Source organism: Lissotriton helveticus, chromosome 3_1 (genome assembly GCF_964261635.1).
Source record: "Lissotriton helveticus chromosome 3_1, aLisHel1.1, whole genome shotgun sequence".
NCBI classification, from domain to species: Eukaryota; Metazoa; Chordata; class Amphibia; order Caudata; family Salamandridae; genus Lissotriton; species Lissotriton helveticus.
Window position 1 is genome coordinate 1,167,405,910 of NC_136061.1, and position 26,733 is coordinate 1,167,432,642.

General features: G+C 41.9%; 1 protein-coding gene across 11 annotated transcripts in view; it reads right to left on the reverse strand.

Annotated features, from left to right (window-relative positions):
• The window catches only part of R3HDM1 (R3H domain containing 1), a 536,983-nt gene that overhangs the window by 225,873 nt on the left and 284,377 nt on the right, over window positions 1–26,733 (reverse strand). For 7 of the 11 annotated variants that reach the window (XM_078681797.1, XM_078681794.1, XM_078681795.1 and 4 more), the window contains 2 exons: window positions 21,603–21,757; window positions 19,279–19,380 (listed from right to left, as the gene is read on the reverse strand). In XM_078681797.1, the coding sequence (XP_078537923.1) occupies window positions 19,279–19,380; window positions 21,603–21,757 (257 nt within the window). The remainder of the gene's footprint in view (window positions 1–19,278; window positions 19,381–21,602; window positions 21,758–26,733) is intronic. The other 4 variants (XM_078681804.1, XM_078681802.1, XM_078681800.1 and 1 more) reach the window with 1 other exon arrangement.

Sequence of the window (26,733 nt, forward strand, 5' to 3'; positions counted from 1 at the left end):
CTTCTGAGGTAGCAAAAAGGAAAATCGAGAGCGAGTCCCACTGGGCACAAATGCCAAGTGAAGCCTCTAGATGGAGATGCTACTCATGGTCAGCAGAAGATGCTAATGAGTTCATCTGTTCTGATATCGAGGGATCCTGCCAATGGTTAACCATCAGTGAAATCCCATGAAGTGTCTGGGAACACCAAAGGCTCAAATTCACAACTACTAACTGCAGGGTCCATTGTAAGGAGGAAAGGCAGGATGGTTTCATTAAAAAATAATCTCGCTATAAATTAAAGATATTTACAGAGGAGCTGCTAGTCTGGCATAAAAAGTAACACATCCTGCAGTCCCAAGTCATTTGCCAATCCACTTGGTCCGAGCCAGCAGAAACTGCGCAAAAGTCATCATCTACACCTTTCCTTCTTGAATTTAGCAACCTGAGGTAAAGTCAGTCTAAAGCAACCAGACTTTGTTGGGGACCAGGAACAGCGAAACCCATTCCCTGCTCTACATTGGGCACAAACAATAGCAACATCAACACCCTGGAAAGGACACTTGTGTGATCCAATAGCATGTGTGTGCAAACAAGGAGGATGGTGGGGAGAGGGGTCCACAAAGGGGAGGGCAAACCCAACGTGCACATCCTTGAAGACATATTGTTCCAAAGTGATTGAGCACCAGTAGGACAGGAAATATTTAATTACGATTGCGGCTCAAGGGTCTGGAAAAGTTTCCTGAAGAGGAGTGATGTTGCTGTTGTCCTCCTTGTTCTTAGGTCTGAGCGCCACAGATATTAACAACAGCGTTGCTGCTGTCAGAAGGCCAGGCCTCTAGATGAACGCTGGAATTAACTGTCCTCCTGGTGGAACTGGCAGGCAAGGCATAATAATCCCATGCAGCAAGTGCCAGCTCTGCTATTTTTCAAGCACTCCAAAGTCCCAAAAGGTCTAGCACCATCAAAGGGCATACCCGTAAATGATGCCTGGATGTCAGCAGAAAATGAGATGCAGAGATTCCTGTTGTGACGTCTAGTGAAGCAACTTGTGCTATGGCCACTACTTTCATCATCAGAGATGACCAGTCCAGAATGAAGACTATTATGGGGTGCATCTTGTCCATATTGGACCGATTGTGTGAATGCATTATGAAGCTCCTCAGACAGCAAGGGTAAACCTTACAGCCCAAGTCCCATATGGCATGGCTACAGCATGTCAAAAGACATTGCATTGGATGAGCACAGTGCATGATGGCCCAAATAAAAAATCTTGCTCATCTGAACTGTGAAACCGCGCACTGTGATACCGTCCACTTTAGTGTCACATGTAGTCATAATCAAACAGTAGCAAAAATGTATACTCCAGCTCCAGATGTAGTAGAATTCTTTTTAATAAAAACCTCAAGAGCAGCTCCAAACTACATGATAAGAAACTTTGGGTAAGTAACTCTCCAACACTGGCAGATTTTGGAGAAACCATATGTTTGTGTTGAGTTTCACAAGCCAAACAAAAACATCAGCATACTTATATTACACAATCAGCTTGTGGTTGATTAAGGACGGCCCTACTTCACATGCATTTTATTAACTTATGATTATGTGATTACTTCATCCAGCATGCTTAGTCAACAGTAAATGTGTCTCAAGACCTCCTAACTGTGTGCCTTCTAATGTTCACATACTCAATGAAGAAATCCTTAACAGACTTGAGAAAAAATTACACAAGCACCCTAACAAAGCAAGTTTGTCAAACTAAATAGAGGAGAATTATATTTTTCTTCTCTCATAAGAACTCTAGCAAGGTGCTTCCATCATCAATCATACAGGTCCTTGACAATTAGTATCTCGATAATGAGATGTCAATGAGGCAAAATATTTAGGACTGGCTGGAGTATCAATGACAGTCTGAGACACAAAGGAGCCATGTTTATTTTCAGGGGCCTAAAGACAAGTTTAAGAAGGGAAAGACTAGCTTCCACAGCTCCACAGGAGACTAAAAAGGTGAGTCAAAATGGTCTTCACTTGTCTAAAATGTCAAACCAGCAACAGTGTCAGTACTGCAATGCGCAACCAAGAATTAAAAGTGGCATAAGTACTGTCATATGCGAACAAGAGAGGAAAGTAGCGTTCTGTGACAGAGAATAACCTTAATCAAACCAGTAGATCAAGTGGCGCAACCAAAGAGGCGATCATAAGGGAAAAAACCTCCAATCGTATTGCCATAGGAGAGGTATGTGATAGTTTTTGTGCACCTATACCTTTCAAGCTTAGTTTCGCTTTAGGGGACAGAAGCAAATTAAACAATACTGGTTGATTACTGGAGTTGCACCTGTCGCACCAAAGGGCAATAATTAGATGATGAAACACTGATTTGCTCACTGTTGCACCACTCACTGTCACGCCGGAAGTGAATGAAAGCCTGCTGCACAACTGACGGTAATCATGCGACAGTAGGTACCAACCTATGCTTTATGTAACATGGCTGTTGGGGTAGAGACACAAAATGTATGGGTCCTGACAATGTTTATAATCACTGTAATATCTTTTCCTACCTAAAATGTATGTAAATGTTACCTAAGAATTCACTTACTTCATCCACTTTTTGAGCGATGTAGAGAAAAATGTCGGCTTGCAATTGCTCAGATTAAAAAAACCAGCCCCTTTCCTGACGCCAAACATTGTGAGCAGTAGTTTCACCTTTTAAGTTTTATGTTGCAGATTCACCTACTTTGAGTTAATGGAAAAAAACTCCATGCAGTATACAACAATGTGAATGTACACACATGGACCACATGCCAAAGTCCGATTCAGTCTCGGCTAGTTGACCCATAAAAAAACTGGATCAAGTTTGCTTTCATTCGTGAGGAAAGCAATAAAGGTCTAATGTCTAGACCAAGCAGCTGAGATGAAACAAAGGTGTTTCACAAAAGAGAAAAAGTATATTTTTCAACTTTAAGTGGCTTCATTCATTTATAAGAAATAATGCAAACCTAATAAATGAACCAATAGTAAAGAATTTGCTGTTGGTACACAAACTCTTCTAATATTACTATGTAATGTATCTTTAGGTGTACACGAGAAATTAAAACTGTGATGGATGATAAAACTAGCAGATTCTCCAAAAGGATAGCTGGTGTACAACACACACATATGTGATAAAGCTCAAACTAAAAATCACCTGATTTTTGTTTTCCTCGTTCTGTATTGGGACCACTGAAGCTTCTTCAGTTTTAGCACAGGTTTTTTGAAAGATATATTAACTAAATACAAAAGGTAAGGTTAAGAGATTCATCTCCCAAAGGTCAATTTCAAAAAACAAAAATAACTGACAAAGCCAATAGGTCTGGCTTTCGCTGCCAGCCTATCAGTTTTTTTTTTAATGTTTGTTTTGTCAAGAAAAAAAACTATGGTAGGGAAGCTGCTGAACTGACCTCAATCTCAAAGGGCATTTGCAATGCATTTACGAAAGTTTAAGTTATTGTTATTTACAATGGCAACAGCTCAAACTCTTGTAAATGCAAGACCTATTTCACTTCAAAGAAGCAGCTGCCATTGTCCGGGGCTGCTTGAAAGTGAAAGCGTTAACCTGTGAACAATTGGTCCTTGACAACAGAGAATAAAACTATGTAATAATTATAGGCCACAATGAACTCTATAACAAGAACAAAGTCCAGCCGGACTTGGAATTTAATTCAATGTTTTGAAAATGTACTTAAATCAGACGGACAAACAATAAAGCAGTGGGACACAGTCCTGCATCCACGATGCTACACATACATTTAAACATACAATGACAGTGGTATTTCAGGCAATTAGAAAACGTGAGCAAGGAGATTGTTTAGCATACACTTGCTTCACATATGCGGGAAACATACAGTTTTGGCACATAATAGTACACTTAATGTTTAGCCCACATATAGTGTCGACGGCGTTTCGATCCAATCATATTAAAGGATTATCATCAGGACTTTCAATGTCAGCCTGAATGTAGACAGCCTGGAATTGGTCCAGACCGGTGATAAGGGTAGATGCGAATAAGTTGACGTCTGTGGTATAGGTCTAATATCAGAATTAAGCCCAGGTATATAGTTATAGGACAATGATGGGACCGTCAAGGTAGGCGGTATCAGGGAGAAGGGTCATCTTCCTTGATTGGAGTCTTGGCCAAATTGCCGCGATATTATGCTCCTTAGGTTCACGGTGGAACCGCAGCAAAAAGTCCTGGTGCTCGGTCGCGCCTAGGAACAGGAAGTGAAAGCGGGCATGGCGAGAAAAGCACGTCGTGCATGCAGTCGGAGGAGCCCATTAAAGAAAAGACATACTATGTCACATCCGCAGTAAAAGGGTCAGTCGCCATGGGGCGTTACAAATGCAGACAAAGCAGTACTAAGGAGAGACTAACAACCCTAATAACGACTTGCAAGCCAGCTTTAACGAAGGACGACACAAGCCAATAAAAAATATGGGCGGCGAGTGGGCGGGGCTTCTCTTCCATACTCCACTGCATGCATGCCCGCTGCCTCAGACTCCACCTAAAAATAACTGGGGCAAAAAGTAAAAATATATTTTTGGGTCTCAGAGCAGTACCTGGTACTGAATGGAACTCGTGTGTGTGGATGCACTCCTTGGGAAAGGGTAGAATGCCGTCACTTACATTTAAGATGGCCAATGGCTAAAGTGGGCTGACACTGCCCCATGCTGTAGTTAGTGTTAGAAAAATAAGAATGATACAGTAACAAACCAATGGATGAAAAAAGCTGGCTGAAAGCCCCTACAAAGAGATTATACCTATATTTTTTGTAAAATCATACCGTTTTGCTAACCCCAGACCTAAAATAAACAAGCATTTACAATGCAATGGTCTCGGAATTATTAAAGGTAGAGCAATTGGCATTGCTCATGACATTTTTTTTAATCATAATCGTTAAATAAATGGCATTGTCATTTACAATGCCAATAGCTTAATCGCTCGCAAATGCATGCCCTATTGCATTTACACCCACACAGAGCCACCCACACAAAGCCACCCACACACACACATACAGAGCCACCCACACAGAGCCACTAACACACACACACAGAGCCACACACACACAGACACACACACACCTAGACACACACACAGAGACACACACACATAGACACACACACAAAGAGCCCCTAACACACACACAGAGCCCCCCACACACAGAGAGCCCCCCACACACAGAGAGCCCCCCCACACACAGAGAGCCCCCCACACACAGAGAGCCCCCAACACAGCCCCACACATTTGACTCAAAAATTCCTTCCACAAACCCCCACCGTCACTGTCACTAAGTGCAGCAAAATTGCTACAATTGGAGTAATAAGCGGTGCCAGCCTGTGGAATAATTGTGAGAGGGACAAAGTTGCTCTTGGTGCTAGAGAGGGAGGTCTAATGCTGGTTTCAAAGCGTCACGAAATCACGCAGCTGTCACCAATCTCGGTGCCTCGGTTGTAAGTCCGAGTCAGGAGGGCGTGTACAGCCCAAGGTTGTTGCAGTGTCCTGCACCCGACAACTTCCCGCTACGGAGGTCAGGTCGGTGCCACCCGGACAGGGTAACTCACCCTTCGGACATGCACCACTGAGAGAATATGAAGGCACTATGTGGAGGGCACTACTCTTCATCAGATGCATATACTTATTTTATGAGACATGCTCTCCTGGTGCCGCAGAGACCCGGACAGAAGGGCCGGTTCTACGCCAGGTGTGAGAAGCTCACGCAGCCCTATTATTGTATTTCCTCATTGCACCATCTGGAACCTCGCATACGTGTTTCTACGTATAAATGTAGGATGACAGAAACTAGAAACGAAATAAACCGCGCTATTTTGGGGAAAGAGGGCCCTTACACCTATTGACGATACCAGTCTCCCCCTGATAATTCCAACTGGCAACTCAAACACTGTACGTGTTCAAGAAAAAAGACAGCTACCGTTTTTTTCCTAAGCAATAATCCCTTCTTGGGCAGCATCCGATTCCATATATGATTTAAAGTATATCTGTACTGGGCAGATACTGGATGTACAGGCGCACATTGCATTTTCTCCATATTATGCGGCTCATCCCCTTCACCAGTTAGAAACTTCTTCGCTGGATGCTGTGAACAGAAAATTGCTCTTCGGAAATTAGGTAATTTCCAGAAAACCCCTTCGCATTTTGAGCGGTTATGATGTCTAGTCATGTTTAATGGCTGCTTGCAGGTGGTGTTTTATCGGTATTAGAACTTTCTTTGTTACCATCTGATTTTTCGGCAAGGAATGAGCGCGAGGTTGACAAGCTGTGACCAACGTAACAGAAGTTTGAATCCCACTAAGGCTAACTCCGCACTTAAGCCGTCAGAGTCGATAAACCTGTGGTTGTAGTTCCACCTGTTTGCAGCGCTTTAACGCAGTGCTTTAAATGGGAAAAAATAAGTGCAGGTACTCATTAAAATGCGCAAGAGGTGTAGTGAGTGGGCGGGGCTAGGGGCGGGGCTAAGGGCAGGACATGATGATACTTAACGACTTCTATAATAGTTGCATCACACAGCAAAACACATGATAAATGTGTTTATATAAACAAAGCAGGTTAACTCATTACACAAAATGAAAGAGAAATGCAATAATATGTTAACATTTCCTTTTTTTTGCAATAGTTACACCTTCTTAATGCCATACTGTCAATTGCTGTTGTTTAGCACAATACTATATATTTTTGAGCAAGTGAGTAGGAAGAAACTGAAAATATCCCCACTTCGAACCAAAGCTCTTATGGCACCAAGCAAATCATCATGACCCTCCCCAGAACATATCTCTTGTCTCTTCCATCCATCTATCCATTCATCCTTTCATCCAACCATTTACCTGCTGATGTTCACCATTTACATTCTGTTGTCTATTCAGTTTTTCATCCATCATTCAGTTGATTTTCACCATTCCGTCTGTCCACCTTTCATATCCAAACCTATCCATCCTTCCCTAAACCTATCCATTAATCTTTTCACTCATCCATCTCTTTATCCACCTTTTCACTCATCCATCAATCCTTTCGCTCATCTATCCATCAACCCTTTCACTCCTTAATACCATCCGCCCTTTCATTCCATCCACCCTTTCAACCAATCCCTCCTTTCACTCATCCATTATCCCCCCTTTCATCCATCCTCTCTACCTTTCATTCATCCATCCAATATTTAACTTACCCACCCATCATCGGCCCTTATATCCAATCATCCACCCTCTTTCACCCATCCATTCACTCATCCATCCATCCATTCATCTGCACATCCACCCTGGCTCACTCATCCACCCATCCACTCACTCACTCACCAACCCTCCCTACTGTTATTTATGAACCTTTGTCGCCGAGCAGACATGTACACACAAAGGGCCACCCATTTTCTTTAAAATTACTCCTGAGAGTTTCTTAATTCTTTCTCTCTCACTTTTTTTGCTTTAAAAAAACAGGCTTACAAATGCAGGCAAACAGACAAACATAAGCAGACACACAAAAGATTTCGGTATGTTAAAAGCCATGTTATACTCTTCAATATGGGTTTTTTAATTGCCACTGCCAGGGGATTGCCAAAACTGCTAGTTTAGACAAAACGTAGTGCATATTAAGCCCAGACTCTAGTGTGCCCATTTGCAAGGCCCCCTGCCGTGCTGGAGCCCCATAATAATTTTCGTAACAAACATTTTAAATGTCAGCAGCAGGAGAATATTAAATGATCTCTTTAGAGCTGTCAGAACGATCCACCAAGGAGCTGCTGGCTGGCACCGCGGGGATCTCTGGCCTGTATCTTCCTCAGGGAGTCTGCCTGTGCCCTCTGCTCCCACCATGAGACTCACAATGGCATGGTGAGTCTGGGGCAGAGGTCAGGAGGAGGTGTGCAGGTGCTGAACCCGGACCCTCTGCAGGTTGCAAGTATCCTAGTGTTAGAGTACTCTTCTGCTGATATGGTAAATGCTCTGTGTCGCGTAAAATCCAGAACACAAACACATTACCAAACATGGTTGGAAACTAGTGTAAGCCTTTTGTAACCGTTTCCATTCCAAACCAAAGCCATACAGTGTCCTCCAGGAGACCTTTAGCTTTGCTAATTAACTTATTCACCACATTTACATTTCTTTAGGAAGGAGGCAGTCTTTCGCTGCCAGCTCTTCCTCACACAGTATAAATATAGTGCGAGGAGCACAACGTGCAAGTCGCCATCCACCAACAGGCACCAGCGGGCTCTCAGGAAAGAAAAGCACTTGTGGTGTTTTAACCAGGGCGTAGCCTTTATTTTGCACATTAAATTCCAACTCCATGCATCAGGGGAATTTCATGGGTGCACTGGGGCCGGCTGGCTGGCAGGAAAGGCAACATCCTGCTACAGCCTGGGCATATAAGAAACAGACCTTGAGGCATTTGGCGTTAGGAAGGTGGGCGCCTCAGTGCAGAAAACAGTTAGATTAGCGCTCCAGGGGCCTCTTCGATCCCATAGACAATGCGATCGAAGAGGCCCCTGGAGCGTCAATCTAACTGTAGGGTTAATGCCCAGACAGGGCATTAACACTCACATCAAGAGAAAGGACGTGTGAAATTCCGCCGCCGTTTACCCTGCACTGACTTTCTTTCACTACCTGAAGTGCTGCGCTTTGAAAAGCACACGCGCGCACACTAGCAGGTAAAATGAATCTCCACCCATCTCTGTCAAGCACAGCATGACGGCGAGCATCGGACATTATTTAAAAGAGCCCTGCTGAATAGCTCAGCTGGGGCTCTGATGGGCGGGAGGGGGCTGCAGAAGCGGCGACTCGGCTGCCAGTGACATGTCCCACTCCGGAAACAAATCACAGGAACCTGTGTTATGGGAAGCACTATTCACTTATTCACTAAACGTGATAACCTTTTCGTTCTTATTCTTCATGCAATATCAATCAAATCTTAATCTTATATTTCAACCAAAGTTCATATAAAGTGCTCGCAGTCTTGTGCGTCAGACTGCTGCTGTAGCCATCACAAAAAGAACATACACAACATAAAAATGAAAAGATTCTCATCAAAGCTCTGGTCGCATTTCTTTTCTTCAAGATTGCTTTTATTCTTCTTATTTGTCAGAAGATAAATTGTTTGAGATTCTTCAAACACTTCTTCATCATTAAACACGTGAAGTCATATCCCAATGCATTTCGGTATGCACCTTCATCAGGGGAATACACTACAAGTAACAAAACATTCAATCATATAAAGACCAAAACTATTTAACAATTTACAATCATATGTCATCTGTTGGATTTTAAATATTTCTCAGAAACCAGTCAATCTTCTACTGTGCACAATCTGTCCTGTGAGTAATTGCCCATCATGCTCGCAAAAGTTCACCAAAAACAAGTCCTATAACCTTATAATCCAAACCGGAAAAACTGAAAAAGTGTGAAAATGTGAACACACCCATGCAAACTGCCCCTATTCCTGCCCGCATGCGTGCACAAAAGCCAAGGCATGCCCATCATAAATCTTTCCTTAATATGCAGGAACACGTCTGTGCTCTCTTACCTTCATAAGCTACAATAAAGTAAACACTGGTCAATGTCCATGGTCTCCTTATCCTAAAACAACATGTTAACCGAACACTTAATTGCCTGTTTTTAAAGTGCAATCACTGGCTCATGCATAGGGTTTCTAGACGCTACTTACTATTTCTTACTGATTCCACTGTTCCTCACGTGAAACCGCTGTTGTAGTATCTATGCGTCTGTGGATTAACCAAAAGGAAACCTCCTTAATATTGCCGTACGTTTAAAAATGTTTCTCAAAATAGTCCTGAAGTGCTCTTCTAGATACACGTAGTGTCCTACCTTGTCTCTACTTCCAAACGCTCCGTGTGATTCCAACCGCGACCTGACACTGCTACTCTATCGGTAAACGTGCTCCTTGCCGAGTGCCGGTATATGGCGTGTGACGTCAAGGTGACATAAAAAACGGACTACTGACTATTCTAACCCTATCCAAAATGGCGGGCGTATGTTAGTAAACACACGAGTAAACGCTCAACCTAAACTTAGAAGGCAAATGTCAAATTAATACAGAAAAAAGCAAGATGTTATAAACTACTCCTCAAAAAGGGTATTTTAGTGGCGGCCTAAAATAATAGTGAGATTTTGGGAGCATGAGTGCAAATAACAAAGTCGGCAATATACATTAAAATACAGTGCACATGGTAATCAAAAATATAAACAATTATGGAAAGTTGTTATAAAAAGCACATCATTTCAATCTTATCATTGAGCCCATAGGGGGTCAGCGTCCTAAGGGACTTTATCCAATAGGTTTCCCTCTGAGCCAACAGTCTACCTGTGTCAACATGTGGTTTTTCCACCAATCTCTCTAACACTGTGAATTTCAGTTGAGGTATTGTATGCCCTCTTTCATGCCAATGTACAGCCAAACATGACTTCATGTTCTTTGTTCGAATCATACTCTTATGTTCGGTCATTCGAACTTTCACCTTTCTTGTGGTGCGTCCAACGTATACAAGTCCACATGGACATTTTATCGCATAGACTAGAAAACTTGAATTACAATCCGACGTGTGTCTCAGAGTTATGTGTTTGCCTGTTTGAGGATGAGCAAATGAATTTCCTACTAATACATTGCCACAATGGCCACAGTTATAACACTTCATCATCCCTTTCTGGCCCAAGGCTGTACTTTCGAGTCTACGACCTTTCAATACCTCCTTGATATTTCTTGATCTAGAATGGGCAAATAGAGGTTTGTCTATGAATACCTGTTGGAAATCTGGCTCTTGCTCGATTATTTCCCATCGTTTCCTTATGCATCTTTTTATCGCCGCTGCGGCTGTCGAGAATTTAAGTACAAAAACCTCCCTCCTGTTTTTGCTCCTTGATTTTTTCTCCAACAGGGATAATCTGGGCATAGCTTTTACTCTGTTCTCGGCTTGATCTAAAACTGTGTCTGGGTACCCCCTTGCTTCGTATTCTCCCCGCATTCTCTTGATAGTTTCCAGTCCTTGTGTCTCATTTGAACAAATCCTCCTTGCTCTGATAAATTGTGACAGTGGTAAGTGTCTTTTGAGTGAGTCTGCGTGAAAACTGTCAAAATGTAAAGCATTGTTTCTGTCTGTTGCCTTTTTGAATACGCTTGTCACAAGTGTGTTCTTCTCTTTAACAATCAAGATGTCAAGATAGTTTATTTGCTCTGCACTGACAGTATATGTGAATTTTATAGAGGCATGACAATTATTTAACTCCTGAAGCTGTGTTCTTAGTATTTCCTCTGACCCTCTCCACACCATCAGTATATCATCGATATACCTTAGGTATAGTGCCAAATGAGTTTGCCATATCTCTTTCTGTAGTATATGTTGATCTTCAAATCTGGACATGAACATATTAGCATAAGTAGGTGCCCCAGTAAACCCCATAGAGGTGCCCGTCTTCTGTAGGAAAAAACAGTCTTGCCATTGAAAATAGCCATGATACAAACAAAATTGAAGAAGTTCAAGGAGAAAAATATTATGGCTCTCCTCATAATCATGCTTCAATAGCATCCACTCTGCTGCCTCAAGACCTTCCATATGTGGGATTGAGGTGTACAGGGCCGAAACATCAACCGTGCACAACCACAATTCCTCATTCTCATGAATAGGTACTTTCTGTAGTTTCCGTAGACAGTCCGTAGTGTCTTGCACAAAAGTCGACCATTGTTGCACCAACGGTTGCATATAATGATCTAAGTATCTCCCCAGTGGTTCATGTAATGACCCACATCCCGCCACAATGGGTCGGAACGGTGGATCATTCGGGTCTTTGTGCATCTTCGGCAACATATATATATGTGGCCTATTGGGATATTCTGTGGTCAGATATCTGCTTGTTTGCTCGTCAATCCTGCCTAACTCAATGGCTTTACTCAAGATGTCTGATAGAATCCTCTGGAACTCCAGAGTGGGGTCCGTCTCTAACTGTAAGTAGGTGTTGGTGTCCTTCACATGTTGCTCTACCTTTTGATGATAGTAGGCGGAATTGAGCACCACCAGTGCTCCGCCTTTGTCTGCTGATACTATGGTTATGGTCTCATTGGAGGCCAATTCATTAAGTGCCAAGGTCTCTTATTTAGTCAAATTTCTTCTCATGTTTCCATGGTGTTTAATCTCTGAAAAATCCTTTTTTACCAGTGTTTCAAAAAGGTCTAGAGCTTTGTGCGTCATGGGTGACATGAATGTGCTTTTAGGTTTAAACACTTTAGTCATTGTGGTGTCTACCGTGGGTTCAGAATTATCTGTGTTGATCTGATGAAAAAACCATCTCAGTCTCAGCTTCCTCATAAACTTAAAAAAAGAAACTTCAGTCTCAAGATCGTTGCTATGATAAGTTGGTACAAATGACATGCCTTTGCACAAAACTGATGTCTGTGTGGATGTTAATGCAGTGTCTGAGATGTTCATAATCAGTTCCTCTTCGGGTTTCGTCTTAAATCCTGTTTTTTTACCTTGTCCCCTCCTTGTTCACTTGTTTTGTCTATTGTGTGTTGTGCCTGTGCGTCCGGAGGGTGGTTGGAACTGTGAACCCCTTCTAAAAAAGGCTGTCTGCTCTGATCGCTTGTTACACTCTCTGCACATGCACCCTGTGTTGTTGTCTCTACAGAAGGGCGTGTAGGCAAGGTATCTTGGTCTGTGGCCAAGCTTTCTTCGGAGGTGTTTTCAGTTGGTTTTCTAAATACTAAGAACACAGCTTCAGGAGTTAAATAATTGTCATGCCTCTATAAAATTCACATATACTGTCAGTGCAGAGCAAATAAACTATCTTGACATCTTGATTGTTAAAGAGAAGAACACACTTGTGACAAGCGTATTCAAAAAGGCAACAGACAGAAACAATGCTTTACATTTTGACAGTTTTCACGCAGACTCACTCAAAAGACACTTACCACTGTCACAATTTATCAGAGCAAGGAGGATTTGTTCAAATGAGACACAAGGACTGGAAACTATCAAGAGAATGCGGGGAGAATACGAAGCAAGGGGGTACCCAGACACAGTTTTAGATCAAGCCGAGAACAGAGTAAAAGCTATGCCCAGATTATCCCTGTTGGAGAAAAAATCAAGGAGCAAAAACAGGAGGGAGGTTTTTGTACTTAAATTCTCGACAGCCGCAGCGGCGATAAAAAGATGCATAAGGAAACGATGGGAAATAATCGAGCAAGAGCCAGATTTCCAACAGGTATTCATAGACAAACCTCTATTTGCCCATTCTAGATCAAGAAATATCAAGGAGGTATTGAAAGGTCGTAGACTCGAAAGTACAGCCTTGGGCCAGAAAGGGATGATGAAGTGTTATAACTGTGGCCATTGTGGCAATGTATTAGTAGGAAATTCATTTGCTCATCCTCAAACAGGCAAACACATAACTCTGAGACACACGTCGGATTGTAATTCAAGTTTTCTAGTCTATGCGATAAAATGTCCATGTGGACTTGTATACGTTGGACGCACCACAAGAAAGGTGAAAGTTCGAATGACCGAACATAAGAGTATGATTCGAACAAAGAACATGAAGTCATGTTTGGCTGTACATTGGCATGAAAGAGGGCATACAATACCTCAACTGAAATTCACAGTGTTAGAGAGATTGGTGGAAAAACCACATGTTGACACAGGTAGACTGTTGGCTCAGAGGGAAACCTATTGGATAAAGTCCCTTAGGACGCTGACCCCCTATGGGCTCAATGATAAGATTGAAATGATGTGCTTTTTATAACAACTTTCCATAATTGTTTATATTTTTGATTACCATGTGCACTGTATTTTAATGTATATTGCCGACTTTGGTATTTGCACTCATGCTCCCAAAATCTCACTATTATTTTAGGCCGCCACTAAAATACCCTTTTTGAGGAGTAGTTTATAACATCTTGCTTTTTTCTGTATTAATTTGACATTTGCCTTCTAAGTTTAGGTTGAGCGTTTACTCGTGTGTTTACTAACATACGCCCGCCATTTTGGATAGGGTTAGAATAGTCAGTAGTCCGTTTTTTATGTCACCTTGACGTCACACGCCATATACCGGCACTCGGCAAGGAGCACGTTTACCGATAGAGTAGCAGTGTCAGGTCGCGGTTGGAATCACACGGAGCGTTTGGAAGTAGAGACAAGGTAGGACACTACGTGTATCTAGAAGAGCACTTCAGGACTATTTTGAGAAACATTTTTAAACGTACGGCAATATTAAGGAGGTTTCCTTTTGGTTAATCCACAGACGCATAGATACTACAACAGCGGTTTCACGTGAGGAACAGTGGAATCAGTAAGAAATAGTAAGTAGCGTCTAGAAACCCTATGCATGAGCCAGTGATTGCACTTTAAAAACAGGCAATTAAGTGTTCGGTTAACATGTTGTTTTAGGATAAGGAGACCATGGACATTGACCAGTGTTTACTTTATTGTAGCTTATGAAGGTAAGAGAGCACAGACGTGTTCCTGCATATTAAGGAAAGATTTATGATGGGCATGCCTTGGCTTTTGTGCACGCATGCGGGCAGGAATAGGGGCAGTTTGCATGGGTGTGTTCACATTTTCACACTTTTTCAGTTTTTCCGGTTTGGATTATAAGGTTATAGGACTTGTTTTTGGTGAACTTTTGCGAGCATGATGGGCAATTACTCACAGGACAGATTGTGCACAGTAGAAGATTGACTGGTTTCTGAGAAATATTTAAAATCCAACAGATGACATATGATTGTAAATTGTTAAATAGTTTTGGTCTTTATATGATTGAATGTTTTGTTACTTGTAGTGTATTCCCCTGATGAAGGTGCATACCGAAATGCATTGGGATATGACTTCACGTGTTTAATGATGAAGAAGTGTTTGAAGAATCTCAAACAATTTATCTTCTGACAAATAAGAAGAATAAAAGCAATCTTGAAGAAAAGAAATGCGACCAGAGCTTTGATGAGAATCTTTTCATTTTTATGTTGTGTATGTTCTTTTTGTGATGGCTACAGCAGCAGTCTGACGCACAAGACTGCGAGCACTTTATATGAACTTTGGTTGAAATATAAGATTAAGATTTGATTGACATTGCATGAAGAATAAGAACGAAAAGGTTATCACGTTTAGTGAATAAGTGAATAGTGCTTCCCATAACACAGGTTCCTGTGATTTGTTTCTATTTTGTACCAACTTGACTAGGGGCTAGTCAAGATATGGGTCAGCACCAGTTCTAAGTGGAATTTAAAAGGATAAAAAGTGTTTAAGAAAGGAGTGCATATCACACAACATTGTTTGCATATGTCCCACTCCGGCCCACAAGCACAGCCACGAGCAGACCTTTTCATGAGTACCGGTACTCTCCTCGGGCAGTAGAGAAGTGTCGGTACTCAAAGTGATAAATTTAGGAAGTGCCGGTACTCAGTACCGGTGAGTACCGGCCCATTTAAAGCACTGCTTTAACGGCAAAACTGAACTTAAGCGCTTGTGTTTATTATTGTTTTCCACTGAACACAAACAGCCTATTGTGGGAGACACTTCTAAATGCTCGTGACCTTAATGCAGGCCCTTATAATCCGCCCAGCAAAGCCCCACCCAGGGATGCGAGAAACGTTCGGCCTTGGCCCCCCTGTAAATGCCCCCCCCCCATCAATCCCGGGGTCCTCTTCCTGTGCTATGGTCTGTAATTAAAGCCCATGGCGGTGCTCTCTACTCTCAAAGGCCCGGCGCAGGGGGTCTGTTTTTGTTATCCTTTCCCAGTCCCTCCACCCCCAGGACTCTGACACCCCGCGCTCAGGGGCCATTTCCTCGAGCCCTTCATATGCAGATGTTCGCACCTCGAGTGGCTGCGGGTGGGGTCCTTCCAGGCCGGACGTTTTCCATGGCCAAGACCACCTGCCAGGGAGCTAGCATTGACCGGGCGGTTCAGCTGGGAGGTGGAGGAGGGGGCCGGGGTTTTATCAGACGTCCCCGTGCTGGTCTTACCTTTTCTTCTCTCTTCCTTCTGTACGGGGAGGTAAGCGACTCGCTCTCCCTCTAGCCACTCACTAAATATTCTGAGTTCCGGGTGCGCTGTGAGGAGGAGACATGCTCAAAAAGCTACAGCAATCACTCCCACAGGCACCTGTGCACAGTGCGCTTAGGTACACCTGTCAAACTGTACAGCGTTTAGAAGCAAACCAGGACGGACAGCGGTCCGCACAGCTCAGTTCTGAAGCCTGCAGCTCTGCAGAAATAGCGACCAGTCTCACCGTGTGGGACGGCTCAGTCCATTGTGTAACTTGTCATCCGTGCCACTGTGCACCACTTAGGAGACAAGATGGTCCGCAAAGGAGAGTGTGGACAGCGAAGAAACACGCAGTTCTGCAGGACAGCGCCCAGGAACGTTGTGTGCACAGGCTCTGTTCAACATGCACCCGAGTACTCGGCTGCAGTACAGTGCTTAGAAGCAGAGCCAATGACTACGAGGAGCTTCTGCAAGCCATATAGAGAATTACAGTGTCCAAGAAACGTAATTGCTTCTCTTTTAAACGATCCCCTTTTTTATTCAGTAGTCCCTTTGCATAACCATACTGTTTATATTTTTTTGCTTACTTTATAAATCACATACAATTTGTTTTAGTTACTTGAAATAAATAAAGTAATCGCCAGTTCATGAAAAGGCGCCTATAGACAGGAAGTGCGCTATGTATTTAGCATTCGATAAAACTAATAAAAACGAGCATTTAAAAAAATGGTGAAGGTGATCTGTGTTCGAGGTTCGAAGTCTCCTTGTTTTATTTTGTTGTTGTCACTCGGCTTGAACGGCTGAAGTGTCACAATCAAGTGGTGTAAGCAGATTATTATTTGTGATAGAAATGTCTCATTATTTGCTTCCCGAGACGTTCTTTATTGGGCTTTCAGCTACCTCTGGTGTTATTATAGTACAAGGTCCTGTTCTGCAGACCGGGGCTAAGCGTCGCCTACTGACAGCACCTGATGGCCGCTGCTCCAGGTGTGCCGCGAGCACGTGTATAGATAGCACTGTTTATATTTTGTGTTTTAATACTTCTACTGAGCCGTTTCTTAGTGTAAAAGAACGAAACGCATATTAATTTACGCAATTCGAGGAGACACACACCAGCTAGGATAAAACATAATAGTGGGAACAGAGAACTATGGTATGAGCACGCATCAATACGGAAACAACATAGAATAGAGCAGAAAACCAAGTTGGCGGATACACGCTGCCAACTTTTGATGAAGGGTCACGCTTATTCGAATTATACAGTTGATAGCTTTTGCCTAAAATAGTGCGGCTGTAGGTGTCGCCTGAGGTCTACAGGCGTGTATACCCAGGTCCAGCTGGCAGTAGAATGGAGCGATTTAGGACAAACGTAGGATGCAATAGTGTATGCTTGTCGGTACACTCGCGTGAGGTCGCATTTGTGTCCATTTCAGGCCGTGCATGTGTTTTTCTAAACTTGACATCGAAGCTAGTAAGGGCTGTGCGATTTTTCGTTAAACAGGCGTGTACGGAACACATGTTGTGCCTTTTCTGGTACCCCCTGTGGCTTAATCTGCCCATTGGCTCTCCATACTTTACATGAATTCATAAAGCAACCCCACTTTTCTTCACTTACGAACATGCACCCGTAGTTGACGTGCACGAAAGACGTGGCCTTAGCCTGTAAGATTTACAGAACCCAGGTTTGTGCTGTGATTGGGTCTGAACACGCTGGAGACGGGTGCTGGGACGTGGTTTTCCAGTCCCCGTCCCAGCAACGCCCGCTGCAACTGTGCCCTGAATAGCACATCAGATATTAAGGTCTTTACGGACGATAATGGTTCGTCACGTCTGTCGTTCCTGCGCATATAAATCCCCCATACATCTAGCTGAGCACCGACACCTGCTGTGCCTCTGTGTATACACAGCCCAGACAAGCCCCGTGCCTTCCTATGGAGCACAGCTTCTCTCATCTGAGGCTCTGCGCATTCCGGTGTACTGTCCATGCGAGGATGTAAGACCTCTTCATCATCCCTCTCAAGCTGCTCCAGTGTGCCTCCTAGTGCTGCAGGCAGGAGCCCCCGGGCAGGAGCCCCCGGGCGAGAGGCCTGGGGGCTCGCATTACAGACGGAGGAATGCAGCATCCCGCGAGAACTAGGGGAGACAAAGCGGCCACCGTCCCAGGATCACTAACAATTCACGAGCTCGTTACCTGCTCCAGGCTTCCTACGGAATGCAAACACTGACAGGTTTTGAAGTGGCAAAAACGGGACAAATGACCTGGAAGAGCAGAGATTCACTACAGATTACAAGCCTCTGATGACAGGGTCGGCTGAAACGGGGGCGGGCACGGGAAGGGGCTGAAGCACCACCATCTTTCTCAGAGGCAAAGCAGAAATGCCTCGGAGAAAGCACGGTCATTTTTCGGATTGAGGGGCGTGTTTTCGTTCTCTCCTCATCCCATTGGCTGGAAGGTAACATTCCAGCCAATGGGAAGAGGAGAGAAAGAAAACAAGAAAGAAGCTTAAAAAAACGCCCCCGAATCCGAAAAAGACGGGGCTTGAATCGAGTGACGCCCCTCTCCTCCAATGTCTGGCCAGCATTTACTAGGTCAGCCAATGGAGAAGAGGGGCGGGTTCCAAGCCCCCTCTAAGAAACATTAAATCTTCGGGCTCCGCCCACACTGCTTACAGCAGTGCGACGGAGTCCTCGACCTAAAAAACAAGGTGATTTTACTGGTAAACACCTGTCTCAAAACAGACTACAACAGATTAACACACTCACAGAATGCGACGGACTTATTGCAAGCAGTACAGTTTGGGCTGAAATGCAAAAGTTCTTGTTCATGAAAAACAGACTATTGACAAAAGCAGTCTTGTTGATTCCAATATGGATCATACTTTCAAAACAGAACATTCAAATAGTACAGCGACTGGATAATATAAGTTTAAAAAGTGAATGTGTTTAGAGTATTCTATCAAAAAAATTGAACTTTAAAAAACATCTGAACACAGTCAGACCAGGTATCCAGGACTGCTTGGGTTGCTCGTGTGAGTTCAAAACCAAGAGATTAATTTAACTTCTCCAGTAGTTTAGAGTCAGCAAGTATTGTTGTAACTATATTTCCCAGAGTATACGAGTAACCCCATCCACATATGATTAAATTCATTTTCTTTGGTTGGTTTTTGGAACAGACAATAGATACAAATACATAGATCAAACACAGAAACAGGGGAGAAGAGGAATAACTGCACGACATTCGCTCATGCACAAACAATAATATTGGATGTGAGGAGAAAATATAGTACCACAGTATACTGCTGGGTAGGTGAGACTGGCAGGAGCGGGGGTGGATAAGAGACTGTAGAGTATTGAACAGACTGCGAAGAAGACTGCAAAGGCCGAATAGGCTGAAGAAGTAACAGTTTGACAGACATGTTAATATCAAAAGAAAAAGGATACACGAGTCAGAAAATTTCAAATAAGATTCATACTCAAGTAAGAATTTAAGAGTATCTTGCATTCACACAGGCGTTATGTTCCAGAGTAGAAATAAAGATATTCTAAAACTTTGTAAATCTTACACAAGGTTCAGTACAATGCCAAAAAGTAGAGGGAGTGCGTAGCAGTTTTTGAAAAGGTAATGGCATTCATACAGTGTATGACAGTTCTGTAACGAAACATTTAATATGGGATAACAAGTTTCAACTAAAGTTACGGTTAAAGACTGAACACAAAGTGAAGAGTGTAAAAAATGAACTCAAAATAATTGACAAAAAAACTTTTACTAATGTATGGCACATCATGGCATTTCAAAGCAACACTACTCAAATCTATGATTTCCATGTCAATTTGCATGAAGAAATGTTTTATGAATGATTTTTTTACTTACTATGAATCACTATGTAAAGGAAAATTTATTTTAAAAGGCAGGTCAAATATACGTAAACCACAGGCTCTCTCCCATATTCATATAGCAAACGTGTGGTATGACCATTCAAGGTTTCAAAGGTGGTTTTATTTGAAAAATTTTAACTGCCAGTGCCACAGACCTTTGTGGCTAGTATCACTTTTTCTTGGCATACTATCTCCATCACCAATAATTTCGAAATATTGGTGCAGTCCCTGAGGAGAGGATCGAAAGTGAATGTTGGTAATGCTAAAATGTTTAGGGTCTAAGAATTCCCAAGTCACCACAAAGGTTAATTTTCTTCACTCTTAGATCCAATTTTTTTATCTTATTTAGTAGTATAAAACATTATCAGGCTGGACAGACAATGTTATATATGTTACTAATTACTTTAAGTACACGTTCACCTAACAATTTCTTGGTGCTAGAGTGAGCACCAAAGGACCCAAAAGAGTACAACTCGTAAGCCTTAACTATATTTAAAAAAACAAGATGTGGGAAAGTAGAATGATGACATTGATGGACCAATTTAAACAGATATAGCAAAGAATACAAAAAGTGAGACTGCACAGGTCCCATGTATGAAGTTGACAATTTGCTCAATAGGCAAAGGCTACAGCTTATTTGACTGAAAGATTTTTTTTTAAGGTTGAGTGAGAAGGGCTAAAGAGTATGGTGGTAGTAAATTAGTGGTTATGAAACCATTTGACAAATCCAAAAACACATTCTGATTGAGTGGTAGTGTTTGGTGGTGAACAATTGGGGGGAAACACTACATTCAAAGCTTATTTTGAGAAAGTGACATGGAAGCAAACAACATTTACTCTAAATATTAAAACTGTGAGTGCAGTACAGTTACTCATGAGATGCGTAGATCTCCTGTAGACCAGTGTGATCTTTTTAACCCTTGAACAGGTTTGGTTGCTATGTTAGTGAAGCCAGGTTTTTTACGTTAAAAAAAAAATAAGTTAATTACCACATTCTGATCAGTGTAATGAGTTTCAGATCTTCGACACATCAACACATAGTAACCTGACCCTAATTCTGATTTACTACAACTTTAGGACTCCTTTACGTGCCGATGTAGAGCAAGCAGAAAGTCTGGCCAGGAATGCAGTGTTTAAATTTGGAACAAAGGAAAATGGGTAGGAGAAGACCAGATCGCTGTTTTACATCAGGCCAACTTGGAGTGGGCGGTTATTATCAGGTATTAGTCGGATGCTGTGGCAAGTTAAGAAAATAAGTTTAGAAAATTCTTTTGTTTATTTTTCACTGAATATGGAGCAGGTGCACCTCGAGCAGCTAAATGAAGTAAAACAAAAATGAAACGCACTACAAACAATTAGCCTCAGGCGAAATAATTAAGTGGAAAGAATGTATAGTGGAACACAGGGAACTGTGGAGTGTGAAAGGAACACAGATGTGCTACAGGGATGGACATGCAGAGGGACAAGTAGTGCCACCTAGCATGTTCAACAAAAAAACCTTCATGCTGCACGAAGAGATTGTCACACGGCCAACTAGTTTAGAAGGGCAAAGAGCCACACTAAGATTATCAGCTAATGCTATCCATCTTCAATCTAGATGGCATTCAATATAAACGGTGCAAAATACAAATTTGATTGTGAAATTTAATTAGCCTATGTGGAACATTTCTTCAGCTAACTGCTCAATGAAAACATTCATATTGCTTAAAAGGATAACAGATATGGAGATGTGCACCTGCGTCATAACGTGATTAGCGGTTTGCTGCTGTTGAGGTGGTGGAGGAGGCGGTTGCTGCTGTACAGGTCCAGGCAACTGTGTCCTACCTAGTTGCTGAGGCATGGGAGGATTGTACACTACTGGGGTGCCGTCCGGATTTATAAAGGGATGACCTACAGAAAAGAGATATTCCAATTAGTGTCAATGGATAGTAATTTTATCTGCAGCATTATGGGGAAACTATAAATTGAAGAATTATTTCCCCAGACATTTATAATATAGATTAAAACCACTTAATTAGAAAACTATGAAACCGTATTCAGAAAAGGTTCAGTTCTTGACATATTAAATAAAAATGAAACAATAAACCAATTTAGGAAAGGCAGTTTTCTTTAATAGTAAAGACACCTTTTGATTACAAAATTCTTTGAATACTCATTCCATTTAGTCAATCCAGTAATTAAATCTATCTGCATAAATGAGTAGTGGGCGGGCACCTAATTTACTCCTGAACCTCCAAGAACAGAAAGCTGAGATATTCAATCCACTGCACCTCACTTTCTACAGACCCGACAACACATGGACAGAGGCATTGCCTGGAACTGAACAAATGATGGTGGAAGGTGAGCTGGCAAGTGGAATACCCACTGGGTGAAAAGAGAACCTTTGCTATTAGGATAGTAATCTTCATTCTCACTTTCTTTAGTTATTGACTGATATATGGACATGCCCTGAAGTTAAATCCACATTAACTCATTATGAAAATGTAGCACTAAAGCAGAGGTATTATTGTTAATATGCAAGGTGTGGGATTTTGCAATAGGACAGAAAATTACTATCTAAATAATAAACAATTCAGGGACATAAAAAAAACTTTCACTGAAAGTGGAGGTTTGCAGCGACTTGGTTCATGATAGGAGCCTCTCTCCTAATTCAAGAACTAAGGCCTACTTCTTAAAGTATTGAGCAGAGAACGAGGTTGAATGAAATGTAAAGTGTTAAAGCATTTACTTAGTAACAACACCAGCTTTATAAACAGTCAATAATTGAGCAGACAAAAATAATCAAGTTAATAACTTGGTAAAGAGCAGATGAGAGCCAGGAATTTACAAGGAACTTCTCTATAAGAAACTTGGTTACTGCCGACAAAGGAGAAGGAGGATTGACTAGTCTGAAATGGACCGAGACAGACACTCGGGGTAAAGTAACATAAAACCACATACAAACTTAAAGTGCTACTTATATTGGCCAAACCCTTTGTTCATCTATCTACTTGAGACCTCCACACATCTAGGAGAAGAGTTAGACTAAAACTCAGTCTAAGTTAACCACAGTCACAGACCATTGGGCGATAGAGGATTAGGTTTCCAATTTATTCCATGTTCCTGTCTTGAACACCCCATGGCATTTCTTCATTGTCCATGAGGAAAGAACAGACTACAGTCATATCATGTGTAGGTTTTGGTGTGTGTTGATTGGTCTAGCACTTGGACTTCCATGCCATGCTCAATTCCAATAAAGGCTGTTGACACTTGGTGGGGTCTTTTGGCACACTAGAAAACAACTGCTATTCAAACATGATCAAGTTCAACTCCTAGAACAAGTTTAAAAATGTACAGTTATTGTACATTTGTTATAACTCACCAAGAGTTGTACAGATGCTGACACATACTTTAGGAAAGAAATAGGGAAAATAAGAGGACCAAAGACATAAATCTCTTCCCCTTTTTGAAAGAGCAGATGGTACAATGGGCCAAGGAGATTCGGGCCTTAAAGGAGGTACGGAAAATGTGCTCAGATGAGGGAGGACATAAGTTTAAGAGAAATTTGGGACATGGGAAAAAGGCTTGAAGGAAAACAAAGGCAAGAGGTAGACAACTGGAATTGAGCAGCGGAAGAGGAAGTAAGGGAGCGTCATTTCTGATTTTTGACTGGAGACATGGCAGAGATCAAAGTTTGAGAATTAGATATCCCACTCATCGTGTGTGAAGAGTGACCAAGCCAGTTCCAGATATAGAGAAGCAATCCAGGAAATGGCCAACAAAGGAAGAGCCCACATGATGGCACCCATGAATCAAGAGATAGGTAGGATGTTGGAAAATGTGAGCCTCTGTAGGCTGGAACACGTGACCCTCCCTCTCTAACTATGTTTCAAGTGGAGAAGATTTAATCTACAACATCAGTATCTGAGGCACCTTGGATGCATCCAATTGAAAACGTTTTTAAAATGTTTCACACTGCAGTTTAGTCATCTTTACGTGCTGTAAAATAGAAAGTGATACAATTACACAATTAAGTGGTATGGAATGATTTGGTCTTGCAGTGCACAAAAGACATCAGCAGTAAGTGTTTAACTTACTCACCACCCTTAAGTCTACCTGAATGTCTCATTTTTAAAGGAGTTTCTAAGAAATAAAGGGAGAAATCACTTGAGAATATCACAAGGCTCTAAGAAAAGGACTGGGTTCAGAAGAATCCACAAGCTGGTGAAGTGAAGGAATCTGATGTTAGATCCTAGAAGACTACTGAGATTTGGTTACATATGACTACTATAAAGCGAACATGTCCTGAATACCTCTCTCCTTGAAACTACTGACATTCTCTAATCCATAATACATGTGCAATTCCTGGACAAATGTGGATGAACTGATGCCACCGCACCAAAATAACAAGAGTAGCTAGAGTAGTTCAATATACTCTTTCCACCACCTAACCACTTAAATGAAGTGCCATCTAATGACTACATAAGTAATCTTTATTAAAAATTAGAGACTGTAGCTTATTAATAAAATGTGATTCATAACTAGCACAAACCTCCATGTCCAACCAAGGAGGCCCCTGGTCCAAGTATTTCTGACCATGCTCTCCACCACAGAAGTCAATCGAACTTTTTGCCAGGACAGATATATCATGTAAGATTCCATTGTCAATTAAGAAAACACTAATAGACTTCTGCAAAAAAAAACATAAGGGGGGAAATAACTGTCAACAACCAGCTACTGACTGTAAGCACTTCTTTAACTTATTTATTTCCTAAATGTGGGGTGTTGGGTGGGGGTGGTTTGGGGTGGGGGGCAGTAGTCATCTACTTTGCCTTTTTCTGCACACTTTAAATTAAACAAGTGACTCCAAACTTAGTAGTAACTTTTTTTTTTAAAAAGGGAAAGAAATCCTTGAATTTCAAGTAAACTATGAGCGATTGGTTACCCGCAGTGAAAGGACTGAAGCTAGGCAAATGACTGAATTAAAAAGAAGGGGCAACCGCGAGGAAACAAAAGATTTTTGCTGATGTGGAAGGGCCATGTAAAAAAATACGACCCAATAAATTCTACTTGAAACAACATACAATGTTCTGACCTCAGAGGCTGCGAATAACTGATAAAGTACTTTGTGATGCAACCGAGCTACCACTTTCATAATTCTATCAGAGAAAACCTCTAATGAAATACAATCACGTCAGCCTAGTATCCAGAGGCTTTGGCTGCAAAGAGGTCTCCACATTCAGTCTTGTTGTGTACAGGTGAACAGGCGGGGAAGTTTTATCTTATTACACGGCAGAAAGGTTTATTTACAGATAACGTGTGCACTAGCATAGCTTATCTTAAACATGTGCATATTAACATAGTCTAAAAAACACAGCAATGGAGAAAAAACGACAAGTGGAGCTTCAAACTGCAAAACCTCATCTTGAAATTTCACATATTTCTGCAATTTGAATTATTACAGTTACACGGCAAACCTAAATTAAAAACGAAAAAGCCACATTTAGTTTAGGGCCTGTACATTGTATTTACATTTGCTAATGCTCCATGTTAAACCGATCAGGCTCTAAAAGTATCTGCCTGGAAGCAACAGGGAAGCAAAACATTTTCTCAGAGTAACCATAGTCGGAGGTTACTAGCATACATTTAGTTCTGCCATCTTCTTACCTACTACCTTATGACGCACATAAAGTCCCCTTTCTTGTCCCCTACAATCAAAATGTGGTACTTAAAAGTTTACTTTTCTTTCTCCTACACCATCACTGGCTCCCTTCCACCATGCATATGACAAGTGAAGGATATGACAAATGAAGGTTCCACAAATCATGATTTTTTGGACTGTACCTAAGTAAAGGCATATTATCTAACTCCTTAGCACGAGATGCAAAGACTACATCGAATATAAGTACTCTTAATGAGGTACATCCAAAGATTGGAGCAAAGACAGCCCAGATAATTCAGTTTTTGAAGATGTATTTATATCCTTAGTGGTGCCTCACTATCAAATTAGGTTTCTATTGTGTGCAGGGGCACAGGTTTCTTTCCCCATCGAAGCACCCAGGTAAAGGATAAAATCCTTGCAAAAGTCTGCTACTGGCAATTGCTTTAGAAAGCGTTTTCTGTGCATGGAAGATTTATACCAACTTTACCACTCCAAACAAGGACAAGTCATCCACAAATGAGACACAGCTTTGCTCCAATAGGGTCTGTCCAGCTAAGTCCAGCCCAAACTGAAAGGCTAGGTTCACTCTTAACACAATCAACCTCGAATCAGGTTCAGCGACCTGCCCTTTTGGGATGAACTGTTCCTAGTGCAGGGGAACCAAGTCTGATTTGCATGAGCCTGTTTCCTATCTGGTGTGCCATAGTGGGGAAACAAATGATGCAAAGTCTCCAATTTCTGGTAAAGGTTACTTGGCCACTGCACTGTTGCCCTCAGAGTATTTATTTATTTTTATTGTTACACAAACATAGACATACACAGAGAGGTACGCTTTATTTAAACTTTCACAAACCCAGATGCTGACTGGGAGTAATTACTTGTTCTCAGGGTACTACTTGCATATCAAACCAAGAGACCACATCTTCCCTGCCTTGAAAGCCCTGCATTGGTTACCGGTTGCCAGAAGATCCACGTTCAAGCTGCTTTGTATCACTCACAAAGCAATACATGGAATGGGACCACTCAATCAGGAATAAAATCACCAAACACATTCAACAAAGGAACCTCCGCTCCAAAGGAGCATTTCACCTCAAAATCCCACCATACAAGAAAAAAACCATGGGTGGCACATTCTTCTCTGTTCAAGCAGCAAACTATGGAATTCTTTATCCCCCAACATAAGGTCCACCGACAACCACCTTATCTTTAGAAAACTACTCAAGAT